Source organism: Megalobrama amblycephala, linkage group LG20 (genome assembly GCF_018812025.1).
Source record: "Megalobrama amblycephala isolate DHTTF-2021 linkage group LG20, ASM1881202v1, whole genome shotgun sequence".
In the NCBI taxonomy this organism is placed as follows: domain Eukaryota; kingdom Metazoa; phylum Chordata; class Actinopteri; order Cypriniformes; family Xenocyprididae; genus Megalobrama; species Megalobrama amblycephala.
The window spans coordinates 13,578,990-13,599,793 of NC_063063.1; the positions used below are offsets into that span (position 1 = coordinate 13,578,990).

The 20,804-nt window shown below is 35.1% G+C and overlaps 1 protein-coding gene across 1 annotated transcript; it reads left to right on the plus strand.

Annotated features, from left to right (window-relative positions):
- The first annotated feature begins 94 nt into the window (after positions 1 to 94).
- lipf (lipase, gastric) lies at positions 95 to 20,795 on the plus strand. Its single transcript, XM_048171446.1, has 10 exons — positions 95 to 251; positions 1,534 to 1,648; positions 10,220 to 10,337; positions 15,718 to 15,916; positions 16,757 to 16,866; positions 17,179 to 17,315; positions 18,083 to 18,229; positions 18,320 to 18,391; positions 19,544 to 19,612; positions 19,930 to 20,795. The coding sequence occupies exons 1-10, from the start codon at positions 229 to 231 to the stop codon at positions 20,161 to 20,163; spliced, it is 1,224 nt and encodes a 407-aa protein (XP_048027403.1). The 5' UTR covers positions 95 to 228; the 3' UTR covers positions 20,164 to 20,795.
- The last annotated feature ends 9 nt before the right edge of the window (positions 20,796 to 20,804 follow it).

Genomic DNA, 20,804 nt, shown 5'->3' on the forward strand with positions numbered 1-20,804 from the left:
ACGTCAATTTGACACATTTACACAATAATGGAGGAGTACTTAATCAAGGAGAAAGCAGCTAATGCGTGTATGAAGCTTCTTCAGGAAGGGGACTGATTGATTAAAGGCGTTCAAGAACACTGATCAGGTCATGATGTCATTGTCAGCTGATGTTAAAGCGTTTTTTTTCATCGCTATCAGTGTGGTTTTAGTTCCGACGCTCCACGCGTTTGTTTTCAGTGTGCTGCTATGGAGAGCTCAACCGAAGTTGGGTGAGTTTCTTTTCGTTATTCAATGCTTAGGACCATTTTATAAACACTGCTCATGAGATCATTGGTCATGATCAGCTTAAAACAAACATATTTATTTATGTTCTGCAAAGAATTAATTGGAAAAGTGCAGGTTACTGAATGAGTTAGCAGTGAACGAAAACACTAACGTTATACGATGAAGTGTGTGAAGCTACTATGTAATTACAACGATTTAAACGTTTTGGGTTACACTTTATTTTTCAGGTGTCTTTGTTACAGTGTAATTATACATTAAGTACTGAGGAATATTAAGTAACTACATGTACTTACTATAGATTAAGATTAGGGTTTGATTTGGTTTGGTTTAGGGTTAGTTGCATGTAACTATGCATCATTTACTGTTGTTAATATAGTAACTACATGTAACATTTGTAACAATGACACTGTAAAATAAAGTGTTAACACGTTTTGTTTGCACTGACTGACTTCTCATATATTTGTAACACAATAAGGCCCGGTTTCACAGACAAGGCTTAAATTAAGCCACGATTAGGTCTTAGGTCAGTTAGAACATTTATGTACCTTTTATAAACGTGCCTTAGAAAAAACAAAAAACAAAAACATTATTGATGTGCATCTTGAGACAAAAAAATTGCACTGACATATTTATGTCAGTGCAAGTTGCTTTCAATTCAGACAGCTCAAACATTCAGTTTAGTCTGGGACTTGCTTAAGCCTTGTCTGTGAAACCGTGCAAAGTTTTGTTATTTAAGAAGCACTGGCTTGGCTACTTGTCATTAAAACCACTCAGATGTGCAAACTGAACTGCTTTCACTATTTGTGAAAATGCAGAATTGTAAAATTAAATTTTGCTTAAACTATAATATGCGTAATTTAAATGGGTAATTGAAATTATATTTAATAGCCTACCTTATAGCCCATACAATATTTTTGTGGCAGAAATGTGTAAAAATAATAATAATAATAAAAAACATAATTTTCCAAACACTTTTTTGTATTTGTTTTTCAATCAAACTGTTCTTATATAATAAAGTACAGTGATTTTCAGCAATTTTTGCTTTGGTAGCTTGTTTTGTCTGAACAAACCCTATGGAACAAACTAGGATTTAGCTACATTGACTTTTTTATGTATTGTTTACATTTCAGTCACCTGACATGTTGAGTAACACTAAACACTGTATTGATGGCTGCTGAAGAAAAGCTTAGCTTTTTATCATTGGTTTAGATTAGTGTGTCTTGTGAGACCCTGTATGTTAATTAACTGTTTGTAAATGTTCAACAGAAAGAAGATGTCATGGCTGGTCTTGTCACTGGTATTGCTTACACTTGGGCTGGTTCAGTGCAGGCCGCCTTTTCAGGACGAGGCAGGACTGGACCCTGAAGTCAATATGAACATTGTAAGTGACCGATATAAGATACATGTAATAAGACAAGCTACAATGAGTGTTCTTCATTACTTATAAGCAAACATCATGAATATAGAATAAATTCAGGTAAATTGGGTCACTTTTTTCCTTCATCTCAGTGACAAAAAGTGTATCCCATGAAGTTATTCAACAATATTCTGATCAACTTTATAGAAAATACTGTTTACTTTGTGAAATGCAGTTAATGAAGTGAAACAAACTCTTTAGACCTTGCATAAACCTTAATCTGACATATGAAATAATAGTCTAAAAAATATAATTGTAATTTATTTGTGTGTGTGTGTGTGTGTGTGTGTGTGTGTATATATTGATATTTTTAATATATTTTTACTAGTGGGTGCAGGACACTATAGTTCACTTATGTAAGTGAGGATAGTAAAATAAAGTTAACTGTGACATATTATACCCAAAAATTATTCATACAGTGGACTACCAGTAAATTTGACAAAAAGAAAATTGGAACTAAAAATGATTCAGACACTTTGACCTGACCATGTTTTGCTTAAGTGTTAAAAATTTTCAATTTTTAAATTTTCAAGGTGTCTGAATAAATTTTGGTTTGATATATATATATATATATATATATATATATATATATAGATAGATAGATAGATAGATAGATAGATACATAAGGCTTTTATGGCCCATATAGTATGATGTAGAGCCCCGCACATGACATGCGGACAAAATCATATATTGTTCTCGTTTGAATAAATCATGGTTACGAATTAATTCATTCTTGTGATATAGTCTTCTTGAATTAGTAAAACATGCTTATTGCTTATGCGTATTAGTAAGCCATGGTAACGAATTGTAAATTTGTTGGCCACAATATACTTTTTTTTTCCTCCATATGTCATGTGTGGGGCTTTGTAATATAGTGAGAATATGAAGCTCACACTCAAGGAGGAAAAAAAGTTTAGATGTTATTTATATGGCCAAATATTTGTTGCAATATTGATAGCATGTAATATAACTCAATGAGATATTTATAACAGTATAACAGACTTACAAAAAATGCATAGAAATATCCGTTGTCACTCTGTATCTCCCAATAATACTACCAATAGTCTTAGTAAGATGGTATTTAAATGATTTTTAAAAAAAATTAGGAATGGATAAAGAAGTACATAAGGACTATGGTGGCAAACTGGTCTTGTATGACAGAGTTTACGGTGCTTCTCAGCACACATCTGTTTTCCTAACTCAGCTGACCTTATGGATGTCATGTCATATACGCCTGTTGTGAACTTTGCACTAGATTTGGAATATTATTTCCAGTTCTCTGTTTTGACACATGCTCTAGAGAGAAGTGGATTCATTAGTTGACCATTTCTATAACAAACTACATTTTCCACATTTCTTTGTGGCTCGCCCATACGCAAATGTAATACAGTATATACATATATGAAATATATACTTATATAGAGTAAAAGCATACACTGCCCTCGAAAAGTTTGGAAACGCCCTAGAAAAGTGGGGTTTTGGACAATATTGGCATGAATCCTTTTTAATTTGTGATAATTTTGCACTGATAAGGGACAACACAAACTACGAAAACATATTTTATTATATAAACAGTTTATACATAGAAAAAAACTTAAATTTTCGATTCATCAAAATATCCACCATTAGCAGCTATCTGACCTAAACTGGTTTCTAATTGGTTCATTGTATTCTAAACTTAAATGAAAATTCTTATTGGTGGTCTTCAATGATAATGTCAAGTTACTGTAATGTATTTGCACCAAAAAATGATAAGGATTTATGCTGATATTGTCCAAAACCACACTTTGCCAGGAGTGTTTCCAAACTTTTGGAGGGCAGTGTATATGTACATATATGCACAGCTATATATGAAACTTGTTAGAAATTGGAACACTTTCATATATTGACATATAAATGTATCAAATGTAAATATAAATATATATGTTATGTATGTTTAATACATATTTTGACATGTATGTCTCATGAATCTCGTAACCCCGAAACTGAACATTGAACCGAAACCGTACTAGACCGGGATCCGCACACCATGCTCCGTTTACAAAGCAAGTCACGCTGATGGAAGAACACACAGTCCGAGCAAACTCGAAACTGCACACTCGCACAAAGACAAGACAATAGGGCCTTGTTTCATAGACAGGGCTTAGACTGAGCCTGGATTAGGCCTTAGTTCAATTAGGACATTTAAGTAGCTTTTTTATGTGGCTTAGAAAGTAACTATCTCGCTCTTAACTAGTTGCTTATTAGCATGCATATTACTAGGATATTGGCTGGTTATTAGTACTTAAAAGGCACATATTAATGCTTTATTCTGCATGACCATATCCCTTAATCCAACTCAATACCTGAACTTAACAGCTACCTTACTAACTATTAATAAGCAGTAATGAAGAGTTTATTGAGACATAAGTCATAGATAATAGTTAGTAAACAGTGAGAACTTGACCCTAATCTAAAGTGTGACCAAAAACATTACTGGTGTGCATCTGGACACATAACAATGGCACTGACATATTTTAAGATGTGTCAGTGCAAGTTGCTTTCAGTTAGAACAGCTCAAACATGCATTTTGGTCTGGGACTAGGCTTAAGCTTTGTGAAATTGGTAGAGCTCTGTCACCAAACCAAGAATAAAACCCGACCGAAGTGACGGAACCCTGACAACTTACAGTATATGTAAAATAAATGTTCATATGGCTGTCTCATAAATGTTCTTTTATATTATGTATGTATATCGCATATTATGTAAAATTATACAAATATCTTAAACATATGGTTTTATATATTTGTTACATATCTTTTAATACAAGTTATGTATACCTATAGTGTTGCAGTGCAATGCACATGCACATGGCCAGGGACTGGACGGGGGCTAAAATTCTGTCCTGGACAAATCCGGCCCATGAGTTCCCCCATGATTGTTTTGCTGGGCCTTAATTTGAAATAAATAAATAGATTAATTAAATAGGACAGAAACAAATAATGATAGATGTTATTTAATTTACCGCAAATGCAGTTAACACACTTAATATTGCGTTTTATCACAAAGAAATGTAGTAAAGCACTGATTTTGAGCTGTCCACCTTATTCCTGACGAGCCCACTGCGTTTTGAATTATGGGTGTCAGTTCCGGTTTGGGGATCTTGCATTCAAAAAGACTGAAACGAATCATTTCAAATTATAAGGTTGCCCTACAGATAAAGCTTATCTCTCAGTTACTGAATGAATTGTCAATTTTCCTTCATGTTTTATTTTCAGACATCATGAGAATATTGTAATGTTTGGTATTTTTATGCTACATGACATTTTATAACAAGAATATCTATGGCAAGAGCTCTTTTCAGTTGCATACTTTTCCTCATGATTATTTTCTTTTTTCCCTTTGCATTCCGCTGTAATAGTATGAAACAGGACAACAAATACTGCACATTTGTGGTCTGTTCTCGCAATTTAATTTACGATCAATCCCATTAATAGTTCGCCGGAATGCACGAAGAATCTGTCTTGTTTCTCCTCAAATCCTCACGTCTCAAATCCTCATGTAGGGTTTGTTTTCTCAGGTAAATACAATTTACTATCTGTCAAAATTACAAAATGGTATCACGCAACACTGAAGTTAATGTGCTTTTGGGGTTATTCATGGTCTGCTGAAAGTACCTTATTGATGCTTTTGCACTTTTAAATGTCCTTTGAATGTTCGGTGGTTGAAGGGTGAATAGAATAATGTACATAAAATCTCATTGTACCCAGTTTAAAAAAAAATGTATTAATGTGTTCATAGAGCGACCCTTTCACTGATTGAAGTTACACTCATAATTTGTGCAAAGCGTCATGGAGCATAGGAATAAGGTGGATAGGATGCCGTAAAGTAAATTTACTGCTATTAAATTGTCATCATTTACTTACTTCGAAAACAACGTCTATAAAAGTTATATTCCCTAATATTTAATGTAAGTAATATTAGCCACAATTTTAATAAATATATTTCTGCCAAAACACCATATTTTTACTGTGTAAGTAGCTGCAAGGTAATGCCTTTACAGAAAAATGTGATAGTTTTGAAAAAGAATACAAGTTAAAATTAATTGTGGACAGTGTAGACTTCGGTGTAAAATCAAGATGTAATATAAGTCTCTAGTGTGCCCAGAATGTGTCTGTGAAGTCTCAGCTCGAAATACCTCACAAATTATTTATTATAGTTTGTCAAATTTGAGCGTGAGCAAAAACATGCCATTTTTGTGTGTGTCCCTTTAAATGCAATGCTGCTCCCGGCCCCCTTTCCAGAAGAGGGCGGAGCTTTAACAGCTCATGCTTCGGAATCTCACACGCAGTCAGTAATGGTGTTCAGCCTTACATTGTTCAAACCGGAATTGGACACTGATGAAGAGACTCAGGAAGAAGTTACAACTTATAGAATGCATCTGGACATTTCTGAAATTTATGTAGTTGCTGTGGAGTTGATTCAACTCATCGACTACATGTGCCGTCATGTTAATCTTTTGTGCAAATCCAGCATTGAATTGACCCTCATTTGTGAAGCAGTCCGGTGTAAAATGACGGCATGGCAACAACACTCTACTACAACAACTCTTCCTCTTCTCTAAAGCAGCCCAACATGGCCTCACCCCCTTTGTTGCGTGTTCTCCTGGGCAGGGTTTATGTAAATTTTAGAGCTAGTGACGTCACTAACACGGGAAGAAGCTCATTGTAAACCCTACCAGCCGTTAGTAGTTCTTAAACAGAGAATTATTTAAAAGAAAATATCTCCCTTAGCATTGAACTTCGACTGTCGTAACTTTGCAGACATTGTTTATGCTCTAACAGCAACATTACATACTAACTAAAGTTAAAAAAGCGAAATCATAATCAACCATCCCTTTAAATAAACTTGTTGTTCACATATATGGCCCTAACATCCAGTACCATATAAAATGAATGTAGGATGTATATATGTGGTAATAATACATTGCCTTATATGACAACATGACAACAGCATTCGTGATATAGGGTCATATACATCATGTCATATATTACATTTCTGTATGGGTCTTGAAGGCAGAGCACAGTGTCATGTTATCACATTTGTAAAAGTGTATATCTTGGTTCATAAGTGTTTCATAAGTGTGTGAAAATGGGAAGTAAAACGTTATTCACCAGTTAAACAAATTTTTTTTTTCCACATTTGAGATTAGACAGCTTTATGTAATATCTTTTCCCACAGACTCTGAAGGGAAATTGTACTCTCAGTGACATGTATGCACTTTCATGTGTGGTTAGATATGAAACAAGACTTCTTGGTTTCAATAATGATATCTCATAATCATTGTTTGTTAATTTGCACAGGTCAGAAATCCATTTGCTGATAAGTCATTTGTTGGTTTTAATACAATAACTGGGTTTTATACTCTGCGTTTCACATACTTGCTTTCACAAGGAGATAATTGAGCCTTAAAAATTTGTCACTTGGGCTACTTAAAAGAATAGTTTAAAAAATTAAAATTCTGGCAATTATTTTTTAATTCGAACATGATAGTAGAATTTAAATACTCTTAATGCAGTTCTTTTCAGTTTGTAGTGACCATGTCTGTCAAGATCCATAAAGGACAAAAAGACAATTCATAATTTGTACACCATATGTCGTCTAAAGCCATATAATAGCCATACAAATATCATTTTGTGTTCCAAGGAAAACATAAAAGCATTAGGATAACATTGGGTAACATTCTATCCATTGACTGTTGATAATAATAATAATAAAAAAAAGATGTTAGTGTGTAATCAAAAAAATTACACCCTAATATCAGTGGTGTAAAGTATTTGAGTAAATGTAATTTGTTACTCTACTTAAGTAAAGGTGCAATGTGTGAAATTAGTGAGGATCTATTGACAGAAATGCAGTTTAATATACATAACTATGTTTTCAGTGGTGTATAAAGACCTTACATATTGAATCCTTATGTTTTTGTTACCTAAGAATCAGCCATTTCTATCTACATACACCACGGGTCCCCTTACATGTTTAGACACCATTATGCGCCGGCATGTTTCTACAGTAGCCCTAAACGGACAAACACTCTACAGAGCACGTTTAGTAACTATGTTGCTCTTCTTCTAAATTGTTTGTGTTTTTAGCGGTAGCTTACGTCATCACTACGTTGAATACGCACAAAGAAGTAGTAGTAATAGTAGTAGTTGTCTGGTTTATTAGAAGGAGAGACTATTCTTTGTTAGAAGTAAGAAGAAACCTCATTGCTTGACTCGCTAACGTTCTCTCTGCTGTCTCAGATGATGACATCTTTGTCTTGTGTTGGCCAGACAGCCACCGTAGCTTCACTATTTTGCTTCAAAAAGGAGGGGTGAGTTGCCGTTGGTTGCAGTCCGCAACCTCACCGCTAGATGCCGCTAAAAACTACACACTGCACCTTTAAGTACTTTGTAGTTTTACTGAGTTTCAAAGATATGAGCAAATTTTAGTCTCTACTTGACTACATTTTTGTATATATATTTGTATATAGTTTGTATATATGTACTCTTTACTCCAATACATTTTTGATGATTAATGCAGTTACTCAGATACAATTTTTCATGGCACCTAACTTTTTCTGCAGCAGTTTATTTATGCTACAAAATAACTTATATCGCCATCTACAGGACATTGAAGGTACAATATCTTGTTTGTTTTGCTCTTGCTCACCCAAGCTTGTCAACATTTGCCTGGCAAGGCCAGACTGATATATCTTCTACAAGATATATCAGTCTGGTCAGTCCGCCCTCCGTCGCGATTCGAGTCAACTCCAAACCGTACCGTGCAATCAGATTTGTTTATTTCAGTGACGCAAACAGTGTCACTCTAGTGCGGCGAAAGTCCCTTCAATATCAACAAAGATTGCACACGGGAGACCCAAGAGTTTGTTCTATTCAGCCGTGAATTCAGTTTTAAATGACCAAAAACACATTAATTATTTACTTTTCGCTGTTGACTCTCTTGTCGCTTTGCTAACGTCATATCTGCCCTTTTCTGATTGGTTTACTCCGCTTCCTGTTTGCTCGGATTTGCTCCGCCCTAGAAATCAAATTGATTCAATGGCCGATCAGACTCATCCGCTGGTAAAGTGGTGAGGCTGGATTTTCCAGGCAATGTCAACATGGCTACTCTACTCGAATTCAACTGTATTAGCAGGTAGTTGCTAAATCACACGTGTTTAATATTTGAGATGAGGACATGGCTGCAGCTGAAACCATTACATCCAGTGCTAGTAGGCTTTGACTATTTAATTTTATTTAACTCTATTTATCTATTATATTGAAGACACCTTTTGAAGGATATTGATTTACTTATGCCCTTTTTGAGCACTTAAGCATAACTGAGACTTGAGCGTTTGTAGATGTTTAATAGGCTGTTTTGTCGACTTTGATTTATTGCTATTTTTTTCTAGGTGTTCAGTTTTATTTTGATTTTAGAAAATAAACATGTCACTCTTCTCACAAATCAACTGTTTCTTGTTTTTCACTGGCATGTCTCTTAGGTGTTGAGGACTAGTGCATTTTTGAGTCTACATTCAGTATGAGTAAAATACTTAATTACTGTTAAAATTTCTCTTACTCGAGTCATATTGGAATTGGTGACTTTTTCGCTGTAAGGTATCTGTCCTTTAACTCAAGGCTTCTATGGCTTTTAGGTACTCTTTATACCTTTGACCAATATACTGAAGATACTTCAAACGATTTTGAGCTCAGTTGTATTTGCTCTTGATTTCAAGGAAAATTACATTCTTTATAATGACTTTTTCATTCTGCAGAAGTACACTAAATATTTCTTGTTTCCAACACTCATGAAAAGAGGACAAACACCCCATCACAGACAGAGAGTGAGAGAAAGAAGCACAACCTCCAGTGCTTACCCTCCCCTTAATGTGTGTTGAGCCAGCACACATTTTATCCTGGGTTTATCCTTAAGTGGCCTAAAGTAGAATGAGCAGACAGAAGACCCAGGGGGAGTGGGAAATTGCAGAGCCTTTAATTATGCATGGGGAGATTGCATGGCAGGCCTGGAACCAACAAGCTCACACAGTTTCTTTTGAAGTCTCTGATTATAATTTATCTCATATCTGGAGGAGGAGGAGGAGCAGTTTGACTCCATACAGCTGAAATAATTGTGCTCTTGAAAAGACAAATGGCTAAACTAAGAATTTAAGCTGAACTGGTGTTTTCTTTTTTCATTACATTTAAAAATACTGCCATGCTGATGACATTGTATTGTAGATCTTGGCAAAGAAGAAATGTAGCTATTCTTAAAAAATACTTAGGTTTATTTTTCTTCTTCAAATCGATGATATTATATTGCTTTCATCAGAACAGAACAATGCTTGTGCTGTTTTGAAGTGTTGTATTGTCTAAAGAAAGAATGACTCACTGAAAATGTTTGCTGTTCTATATAATTGCCTTTATCTTATAGGTGTGTTTCCATTGATTTCTCCATGCTGCCATGCTTAGTATGGACTTTGCCCATGTTCACCACTGTGTTTGTCTCTTGTAGAGTGAGATCATCAGACACTGGGGCTACCCAGCTGAAGAATTTGAAGTGGTCACCGAGGATGGGTACATACTGAGCGTCAACCGAATCCCACATGGGGTCAAAAACAAGGATGGACAAGGTAAATGTTTAAGTTGGGTAGCCAAAATATTTCAATGAGCCCATTCATGCTTTTGTATGGCCTGTGTTAGCATGAATTATTAAAGATGGGAGCTTGCTGTCTTCACTGACATGGCCATCTGAAAGAGGAATCTCTGTAAGATGATATCTGAATTCTCGCCTTTCACAGATTCACTGTGCAGCCATTATTCAATTCAAGTTTATTTGTATAGCACTTTTCACAATGCATATTGTTTCAAAGCAGCTTAACAGCAAATGCTTGTTTTAATGTTACAGTTTAGGTGAGTTTATCAAAATAATGTCCACATGGCATTAATATACTACTTTAATACATGTTATGTGGTTAGTTAACTTCATGTATTCAGTTAAGCTAATGCAACAAATGTGTTAGGCAGCAATTACAACTTGTGCTAGTTACAATATAAGGTATTACAATATTAGAATAGTATTTAAAAAGTAAATTGTCAGTGTCGCTTGAAAACTGGATCCAAAAATACACACTGAAATATATGAAATACACACTGTCACATGAACACACTGGGTGAGATGTTCACATCTGAACCATAACATCTTAACATCCCGTGGTCTTTAATAGTCACGCAGCAATTTAAAGAGGGGAAAGAAGTGGTTTTTAGATGAGTCAGTCTCATTTGGAGGAGGACCTCCTGTAACACGCTCATATAACGCAACCCACACATGATGTCTTCATAGGGTTTTCTCATGAATATCCAGATCTCATGACCTCTCATGATGCCGTGGGTCCTGTTTCACAAATTTAACACATTTACAAGTGTTATTTAATTATTAGTGTTTTTAAAGATTTACTTTAAGTGATATATATATATATATATATATATATATATATGTGTGTGTGTGTGTGTGTGTGTGTGTGTGTGTGTGTGTGTGTGTAAATATGCAGATAAGCTGAAAATTATTGTCATGTTATGGCCAAAAATTATAAAAAAAAATTTATAAAAGAAAATAATAAAAAATGTAAAAAAAAAAAAAAAAAAAAAATCCCACAAAACTATAATATATTAAAATAGTAACTAAAACTGTTAAAAAAAGAAAAAAAATGAATTAATAAAACTATTAATAAAAAATAAAACGTTCCTTTTTTTTTAAACTTTTTTTATATATACACTATATTGCCAAAAGTTTTGGGACGCCTGCCTTTACGTGCACATGAACTTTAATGACATCCCATTCTTAATCTGTAGGGTTTAATATGGAGTTGGCCCACCCTTTGCAGCTATAACAGCCTCAACTCTTCCAAGGAAGGCTTTCCACAAGCTTTAGGAGTGTGTTTATAGGAATTTTTGACCATTTTTCTAGAAGTGCATTTGTGAGGTTAGGCAGTGATGTTGGCGAGAAGGCCTGGCTCACAGTCTCCGCTCTAATTCATCCCAAACGTATTCTATTGGGTTGAGGTCAGGACTCTGTGCAGGCCAGTCAAGTTCCTCCACACCAAACTCACTCATCCATGTCTTTATGGACCTTGCTTTGTGCGCTGGTGCGCAGTCATGTTGGAACAGGAAGGGGCCATCCCCAAACTGTTCCCACAAAGTTGGGAGCATGAAATTGTCCAAAATGTCTTGGTATGCTGAAGCATTAAGAGTTCCTTTCACTGGAACTAAGGGCCCAAGCCCAACTCCTGAAAAACAACCCCACACCATAATCCCCCTCCACCAAACTTTACACTTGGCACAATGCAGTCAGGCAAGTGTCGTTCTCCTGGCAACTGCCAAACCCAGACTCGTCCATCCGATTGCCAGACAGATTAGTGTGATTCGTCACTCCAGAGAACATGTCTCTACTGCTCTAGAGTCCAGTGGCAGCGTGCTTTACACCACTGCATCCGGCCCCTTGCATTGCACTTGGTGATGTAAGGCTTGGATGCAGCTGCTCGGCCATGGAAAACCCATTCCTTGAAGCTCTCGAAGCACTGTTCTTGAGCTAAACTGAAGGCCACACGAAGTTTGGAGGTCTGTAGCTATTGGCTGGCGACTTCTGCGCACTGTGCGCCTCAGCATGCGCTGACCCCGCTCTGTGATTTTGTGTCATTGTGATTTTGCTCTGTGGCCTACCACTTTGTGGCTGAGTTGCGGTTGTTCCCAATTGCTTCCACTTTGTTATGATACCACTAACAGCTGACCGTCGAATATTTAGTAGTGAGGAAATTTCATGAATGGACTTATTGCACAGATGGCAACCTATCACGGTACCACGCTTAAATTCACTGAGCTCCTGAGAGTGACCCATTCTTTCACAAATGTTTGTAGAAGCAGTCTGCATGCCTTGATTTTATACACCTGTGGCCATGGAAGTGACTGGAACACCTGAATTCAGTGATTTGGAGGGGTGTCCTAATACTTTTGGCAATATAGTGTATATAATATGTGTGTGTGTGTGTGTGTATATATATAATAATGTTTAAACATTGGATGTTTTTATTTTTATTAATATTTTTATAATTTAATTGTATATTTTAACATTTACCAGTGTTAATTATTACTGTTTTTAAAGATTTACTTTAAGTGAATATAAATTAATATATATATATATATATATATATATATATATATATATATATATATATATATATATATATATATATATATATATATATTATAAATATAATGTTGTAATGGTTAAATTTACCTGTAGAATGTAATACATATTATTATAGTTTTTGTTGTTGTTATTATATATTATAGTTTTTAGTGTTTAATTTAATAAATTTTTTTTATTATGTTAATTTATCAACATTTTTTTGTAAGTATTGTAATAGGTGCATCACTAGAATAAATCAATGCCAGGTATGATGTCATCAGCTGTAAAACAAAGGAATCTCTGTGAAGATACAGCAGGCTGAAATCAGTTCAGTTCGGATCAGTGTTATTGTGGTGTTAATGTTCTATTCACTATTCAATAGTTCTTCTGGAATCATTATTCAGTTTGATATTTAGCACTCCCATATTTCATTAATGAGCAGAGAGATCTCTAAAGCTCATGCTCTCACACTAATCTCGCTAGGGACACCACTGGAGCGGAAAACCAATTCAACAGCCATACATCAGCTTCCACTCTCCCTCGCTGTGCTAACACAATGTCTCATGTTATTCTAAATGAGAATACATTTCCCAACACAAATCCCTCTGATGGAGGATTTGAGGGCCTTTGAGAAACTTTGGCCTTCTGCATCTTTGCTTTTCACTCATTGTATTAGATTAAGGGTGTTGTTGGCTATGTTCTCGTGTTTGACCTTCAGAATAAAATTGGCTTATGCAAATGAATGTGTGGAAATGTGTTTGGTACGTTTATAACCATACTTAATCAGGAAACCTGGGAATTATGAAGACCAAGACAAACCCTGTGTGCCGTTTTATGGTGATCTTAAGGCTGCGTGTGTTTGTGTGCACTGGGAGCTAGTAAATGTTAATAATGAATTCTGATATGTGATAAATAAGTAAAGCGCCATCAAGCTGTTTGTTTCAGTGGATGGCTGGTGCTGAGTGCTGTGACGTTGGGTGTGATAAGCACAGAAGATCTGAGGTGGCACACGGGAGATGCAACTCATTTCCTGCTGTCCCAATTCTCCATGTCACACGGGACACTAGCGGCTCGAAAGAAGAACACCAGGGAATGACAATATTTTTTAGCCCCAAGTGAAGTTTCATAAAGACAGTTCACCTGAGAAACTAATAATTACACACTAATTTTTTCTCCGGATCTATTAATCAGTTCAATAATACATTAAAAATAATACATTAAATTTCTGAATGAGAATTTTTATATTTTTTTACAGTCAATGATAAAATTGTCCTAATATAATAATGGGGTAAAAAATGACCTTATTGTGAACTTCGTGAAATGAAAATCTTAAAGGGTTAATTAACCCAAAAATTAAATCCCTGTCATTATTTACACACTCTCATGGTCGTTCCAAACCCGTAAAACCTCTTTCATCTTCGGAACACAAATTAAGATATTTTTGATGAAATCCAAGAGTTTTTTTTTTAATCTCCAATAGAAAGCAACGTAATTACCATCATTCAAGGTTCAGAAAAGTAGTAAAGACATTGTTATAATAGTCAATGTGACTACAGTGGTTCAAGAATACTTTTTGTGCGCGAAAGTAAAACAAAAATAACGACTTTATTCAACAATTTCTTCTCTACCCTGTCAGTCTCCTACGCAGTTGAAGCAGCGCTTCCGTGTCTGTGTCCGAACACCAGCTCAGCATTTACCGACATTGTTCACGTAAACACCACGACGCATGCATGTGATGCTGACGCAGGAGCTGGCCAATACTGAGCTACCGTTAGGACGTAAACACGGAAGCGCTGCACTGCTTCAACGTCATAGGAGACTGACAGGTTAGAAAAGAAATTGTTGAATGAAGTCGTTATTTTTGTTTTGTTTTGTTTTGTTTTTGTGCACAAAAAGTTTTCTCATTGCTTCATAACATTAAGGTTGAACCACTTTAGTCACATGGACTATTTTAACAATGTCTTTAATACTGTTCTGGTCCTTGAATGACAGCAATTACGTTGCTTTCTATTGGAGATTAAAAAAAAACTCTTGGATTTCATCAAAAATATCTTAATTTGTGTTCCGAAGATGAAAGAAGGTTTTACGTGTTTGGAACGACATGAGGGACCTCATGATTTCAATAAGTTTATCAGACAATTTAACTTTTTTTATGACAAGGCAAGGTTAGTTTAGGTTGTAAAATGTTATGCATTAATAATGAATGATATTTGTAAAAAATAATTAAAAATAGAATAATGATATGTGTACACTCATGTATTCAAATTGTAAGGAAAATATGTAATTATTTTTTACTTGAGTCATTGAAATTAAACTTTTCTTTAAAATTGTATTAAACTATGTGAAACAACATTAAAATATTAATATGTGAGGTTTAAAGCACTGATTTCCTTCCTTTGAACTTCATTTCCCATAAACCCTATCGTGACTCAGTATGCAATAGCTCATCTGAGATTATTCTGCAGTTATGTAAAATATAAAGTCTCCGCACTATTGCTAAAGTCTTGCACTATGAGTTGCAAGGTTTAAGGGGGTAGAAGGAATGACTGGTATGAAGTCAAACAATGCTATCAGCCCAAGGTCTGTTTGTGCTAATAAGAGGACCAGCTCACTTCCTGTTTCTGACAGATATTCATGATAAAGGTCCCAAAAAAAAAAAGAAAAAGAAAAAAGGATGGCATTATCAGTACACAGCTAATGCACATACTCCCTCTGCTGGCTAAATGTGTAATCTCTAAATAATATGCGTATGTGTATATTTGATTATATTAACATCCACTTAAAGGTTTTGTGACTTATTTTTGACTCTCGATTCATGTTTATGACAGAAGCCAAGCCTGTAGTGTTCCTCCAACACGGTCTCCTCGCTGCTGGAAGTAACTGGGTGACAAACCTGCCCAACAATAGCCTGGGTTTCGTCCTAGCCGACGCTGGATTTGACGTGTGGATAGGCAACAGTCGTGGGAACACCTGGTCCAGAAAACATGTCAGCCTTGACCCTAAACAGAAAGAATACTGGCAATTCAGGTACAAGAATAACATTTTTATGAAAGTGGTGTGTAATATTCTCCATGTTACTTCCCCAACGAATTACACTTTTTAAGACATTTTAAATAAACATTTGAAAATTCACTTTCATTGTTCAAATGTTCAGAAGTCAAACTGTCACTATGTCATGATAATAATATTTCTATATTGTAATTGGTCATATTTTACACATACACTACTATTCAAATGTTTGAGGTCAGTAAGATTTTTAATGTTTTTGAAAGAAGTCTCCTATCATCAAAGCTTTATTTGATCAAAAATACAATTAAAACATTAATATTCTGAAATATTATTACAATTTAAAAAATTTTATATATATTTTAATATATTTTAAATTCAATTTAATCCTATAATGGCAAAGCTGAATTTTCTGCAGCCATTAATGCAGTCTTCGTAAATCCTTCCAATATTCTGAGTTCAAGAATCATGATTAATTTCTTATTATCATCATTGTTGAAAAATGTTATTTTTGTGGAAAGTACCATAATACTTTTCTTTAGGATTCTTTGATGAATAGAAAGTTCAAAAGAACAGCATTTATTTGAAATCTTTTGTAACATTATACGTTCTTTATTGTCGCTTTTGAACAGTAAACTCATGATTCTTGTGTGCAAAGCATGAAATCTGGTCTTACCTCAAATTGGAACATTATTCTTTTTTTTTGCCTCGCAACCTTTGGTATTTCCTTCAGGAAATGCAAATCTAGTTTTTATTTTGGGAATTCTCAGTTGTATTAATAATGTATCATTCAGAATCCCAAACTCAAAATCTGTTTTTCTCTCTGTGTTGTTTATTTGTGTGTGTATGTGTGTGGGGCAGTCATGATGAATTGGCTAAGAAGGATCTTCCTGCAGTGATAAACTTCATTACAAAAGCCACTGGCCAAGAGCAAATGTTTTATGTGGGCCATTCCCAGGGAACCACTATAGGTATCACCTATTCTATAAGCATTCCAGAATGATTCATTATTTTGAAATGTGGAAATGTGACCCAGGGTTGCTATTCATCCAATCACTGGTCTACAAAATAAGATGTGCTGTGCAATTATGCATCCTCTTGCAATGACAGTAGGCAAATGCTGAATGTGTTATCATGTGGAAACATCTCACAGGTCACAGCTGCTTACAGTACTTCACACTTTTGCTATGCATGACATGTGATTCCATGCCTTTTATATTTTATTTATTTCTTCTTTCGCTGTTGCTGAATAATTTCCTTTTCTTCACTCTCTTGCTTCTCAGCATTCATGGCTTTCTCTACGATGCCGGAGCTGGCCAGCAAAATCAAGATGTTCTTTGCCCTGGCTCCTGTCGCCACAGTGGGGTTGACTAAAAGCCCCATGACCAAATTGTCTGTTATTCCAGAGTTTCTCATTTGGGTGAGGAGTTTATTTAAAACACTATATTGTAGCTCTGTAGCAAACAACCCTATTGCCAACTTAGGTGGCTGCCTTCTAAAGCAGCCTTATAACGGCCATGAAGCCTCATAAGTCACTGATTTGGAACGCTCTACATAGGTAGCAATATCCTCAAATGAAATCAATAAATGATGTTAGAATTTTGCTAAGCTCACAGCATGATACAATACAGAAATAAACTAAAAATGCATGGCACACACAAATAATAGATAAAATGGTGCATTTTTTAAATTATTGATCATTTTCAGTATTAAATGAATTATAAGTTTGTTTATAATCAACATTTCTTCTTTTTTCCCCTTTTTTTGTGTATTTGATGCCTTAAATGCAGCTCACTAGGTTTGGAGAGCATATAACTCACGTTTTTAGTATTTTTATAGATTTAGAAATTTAAATATTAAGTATTTGTTTTAGAGTTTTCTTGTTCCTGATAATGAAATAAATGTAAAATTGCAGAAATCAGTAGTCATTCAAAGTGTTTTCCTTACAATTAAGGACCTTAAGTATATAAGGGTTAAAGTGAGTATACCTATTTTTGTTTATCAATAGTATTTGTACAGACAAAAAAAAAGTAATTTAGAACCTTTTTACTTGATCTCCTTTATAGTTAAACATATACAAAGGAAATGCTGGAATCAACTCATAAGGCATGTACAGGCATGGTGATAATTTATCAGCTCATATCAGCATATTCATTTTGTGTATGTTTTGTTTTTTTACATTTGCAGGATCTCTTCGGAAGAAAAGACTTCCTGCCTCAGAATGACTTGATTAAGTTTTTTGCCACTGAATTCTGCAGCAAAAAGCCTTTGAGTGTGCTGTGTGGAAACATCTTCTTTCTCCTCTGTGGTTTTGATGAGAAGAACCTGAACATGGTATAACGCTCTTAAGCGTTAATTAAATTATGCTCTTTTATCTCTGTGGATTTTGAAATGTTCCTTAATGTGTTTGTCTCTATCTTTCAGACCAGAACACCTGTGTACACGACACACTGCCCAGCAGGAACCTCAGTCCAGAATATGGTTCATTGGGCTCAGGTAAAAAAACAACAACATCTCTGTGACATGTTCATGTGACTTACTAAATATCCCTTTCCATCTGCAATACATTTTAATACATCCCCACATTATTTCCTCAAAATGAGTGAAAATACAAACACCAGAGGTTGTGACAGTCTCAGTGTACAATATTAGTGTGTAATAGAGTAGAGAGGCACTGAGGTGTCACAATAGTTGCTTTTGGATAAGTCGCATTTGACATTTTTCTGGACCTGCTGGATCACATTGCCCCGCATGTGTTCTCAGATGCAATCATATATTCTTTTTTTTTTTTTTTTGCTTTTTATTTCCTCTAAGTTATTACTATTTTTATTTTTACTCTTTTTTAACTCTGGAAATTCCCCCCCAAAAAATCCAGATTTCTGAACAATAAAATATATCCAATAATCTATTTTGAATAATAGGCATAGAATAATAATAGAATAAAGATATTTATGTCCCATTTGGGTTGACTCATTACTGCTGTTTGGGAAGCTTTAAGTGGATAGATAGGACTCCAGCATGAACACACATCAATGCCTTTCTAAATATTGCAAAAGTCTGAGTGATAAAAACTGGATAAAAGTGTCTGCTATATGCTTAAATGTAATGTAAATGATTCCAATGAGATAGTAGTTATCTATCTATCCAACTCTTGGTGATTCTATGGCTATCTCTTGCCATCAACGCCATATGCAGTTTTCTTGGCAATGATTTTTCCGGGGTAGTTTGCCAGGTTTTTCCCCAGCCCTCCGCATTACATGTCTTGGGACTCACACACACACACACATTCACACCTACGGACAATTTTACATTTAACAACTATACTGCATGTTTTTGGATTGTGGGAGAAACCACAACCCACACAGACACAGGGAGAACATGCAAACTCTGATTCATAGTAGCAATTACTTAAGATAATAAAGATGCATACACACCTTTCTCTGTATGTTTTAGGGCTGGTTCACACTGCCCCACTAAATACCCTTAAAAAATGTAAAGATGTCTGTTGGATTTATAACAACATTCATGTTCACACTAACCTGAAGAAAAAAAACATGAAGATGAAGACACTCTCAAACATATATGTACCCTCTACTTCCTTTGTAGCTTAACCTGATTTTTAATACATTTCTTGTGTTCTTTGTACAGGCTGTGAAATCCAGTAAGCTTATGGCATACGATTATGGAAAAGCTGGAAATATGGCACATTATAATCAGGTAATGGTGAAGACTCAAGTATTTCTCCCCTTAAAGGGACAGTCCACCCAAAAATGAAAATTATTAATTACCCTCATGTTTTTACATTTCTTTCTTCTGTTGAACACACACACAAAAAAGACTTTTTGAAGAATGTTGGTAACTAAACAGTTCAGGATTTGTAACCAAAACTGTTTTGGGTAATACATTTAGCACACCTATTCTGGGCATTTTGAAAATACTTTAGACTCTTATGTGACTCAAATGTGTCTCGTTTTCAGTAGTAAAACTGACCAGTGTCTGAAGTGTAAAGGTTTCTTCCTGCTTCTCCCCCCCAGTCAACCCCTCCTCTGTACAATGTGAAGGACATGACTGTACCTACAGCTTTGTGGTCTGGTGGACAGGACACTCTGGCAGATCCTCAGGATGTGGCTCTTCTGCTCACACAGATACCTAATTTGAAGTACCACCGCAACATCGAGCACTGGGAACACCTGGATTTCATCTGGGGCTTGGACGCCCCACAAGAGATGTACAGCAAAATGATTGAAATTATGAGGGAGTATGTGTGAAGAGATATTTTGATTGAGCAGCAGGTTTTATCAGCAATTTGTTTTTACCATGCTTTGAGCTTAAAGCGATAGTTCACATCATTAACCAAACAATTGATGCGACCCCATTGACTTCCATGGTATTTTTTCCATACTATGGAAGTCAATGTGGTCCACCAAAGGGAATGTGCTTACCAAAGTTCTTCAAGATATCATCTTTTGTGTTCAGCAGAAGAAAGAAATTCATACAGGTTTCAAACAACTTGAGGATGAGTAAATGATGACAGAATTTATTTTTGGGTGAACTATCCCTTTAAGCTTATGCTTTTCTACCTCTGTTTATTCATGCTTTAAGCAGATGAACCATTTGTTTGAGGTGCTGGCAACCCAATCTGCAATCACAATGTGTATTTGAAATTACAAACTGATTAATGCCTTTAGCATCACCTAAAGATTGAGTTTTACACTCATAATCAGGTGTTGCCTTTTAATGAATTTTAAAGGACATGCACTTGTTTAATGTGTTTTTCACTTTTTCATTTTTCTTTTACTAACCACTACAACTTACTATACTGTAGCATTTCATGACCTGTCTTATGTAATGGATTTTGTAAATCAAAATAAAAACCCAATAAACATACATTGATGCAGAAGATGTGTGT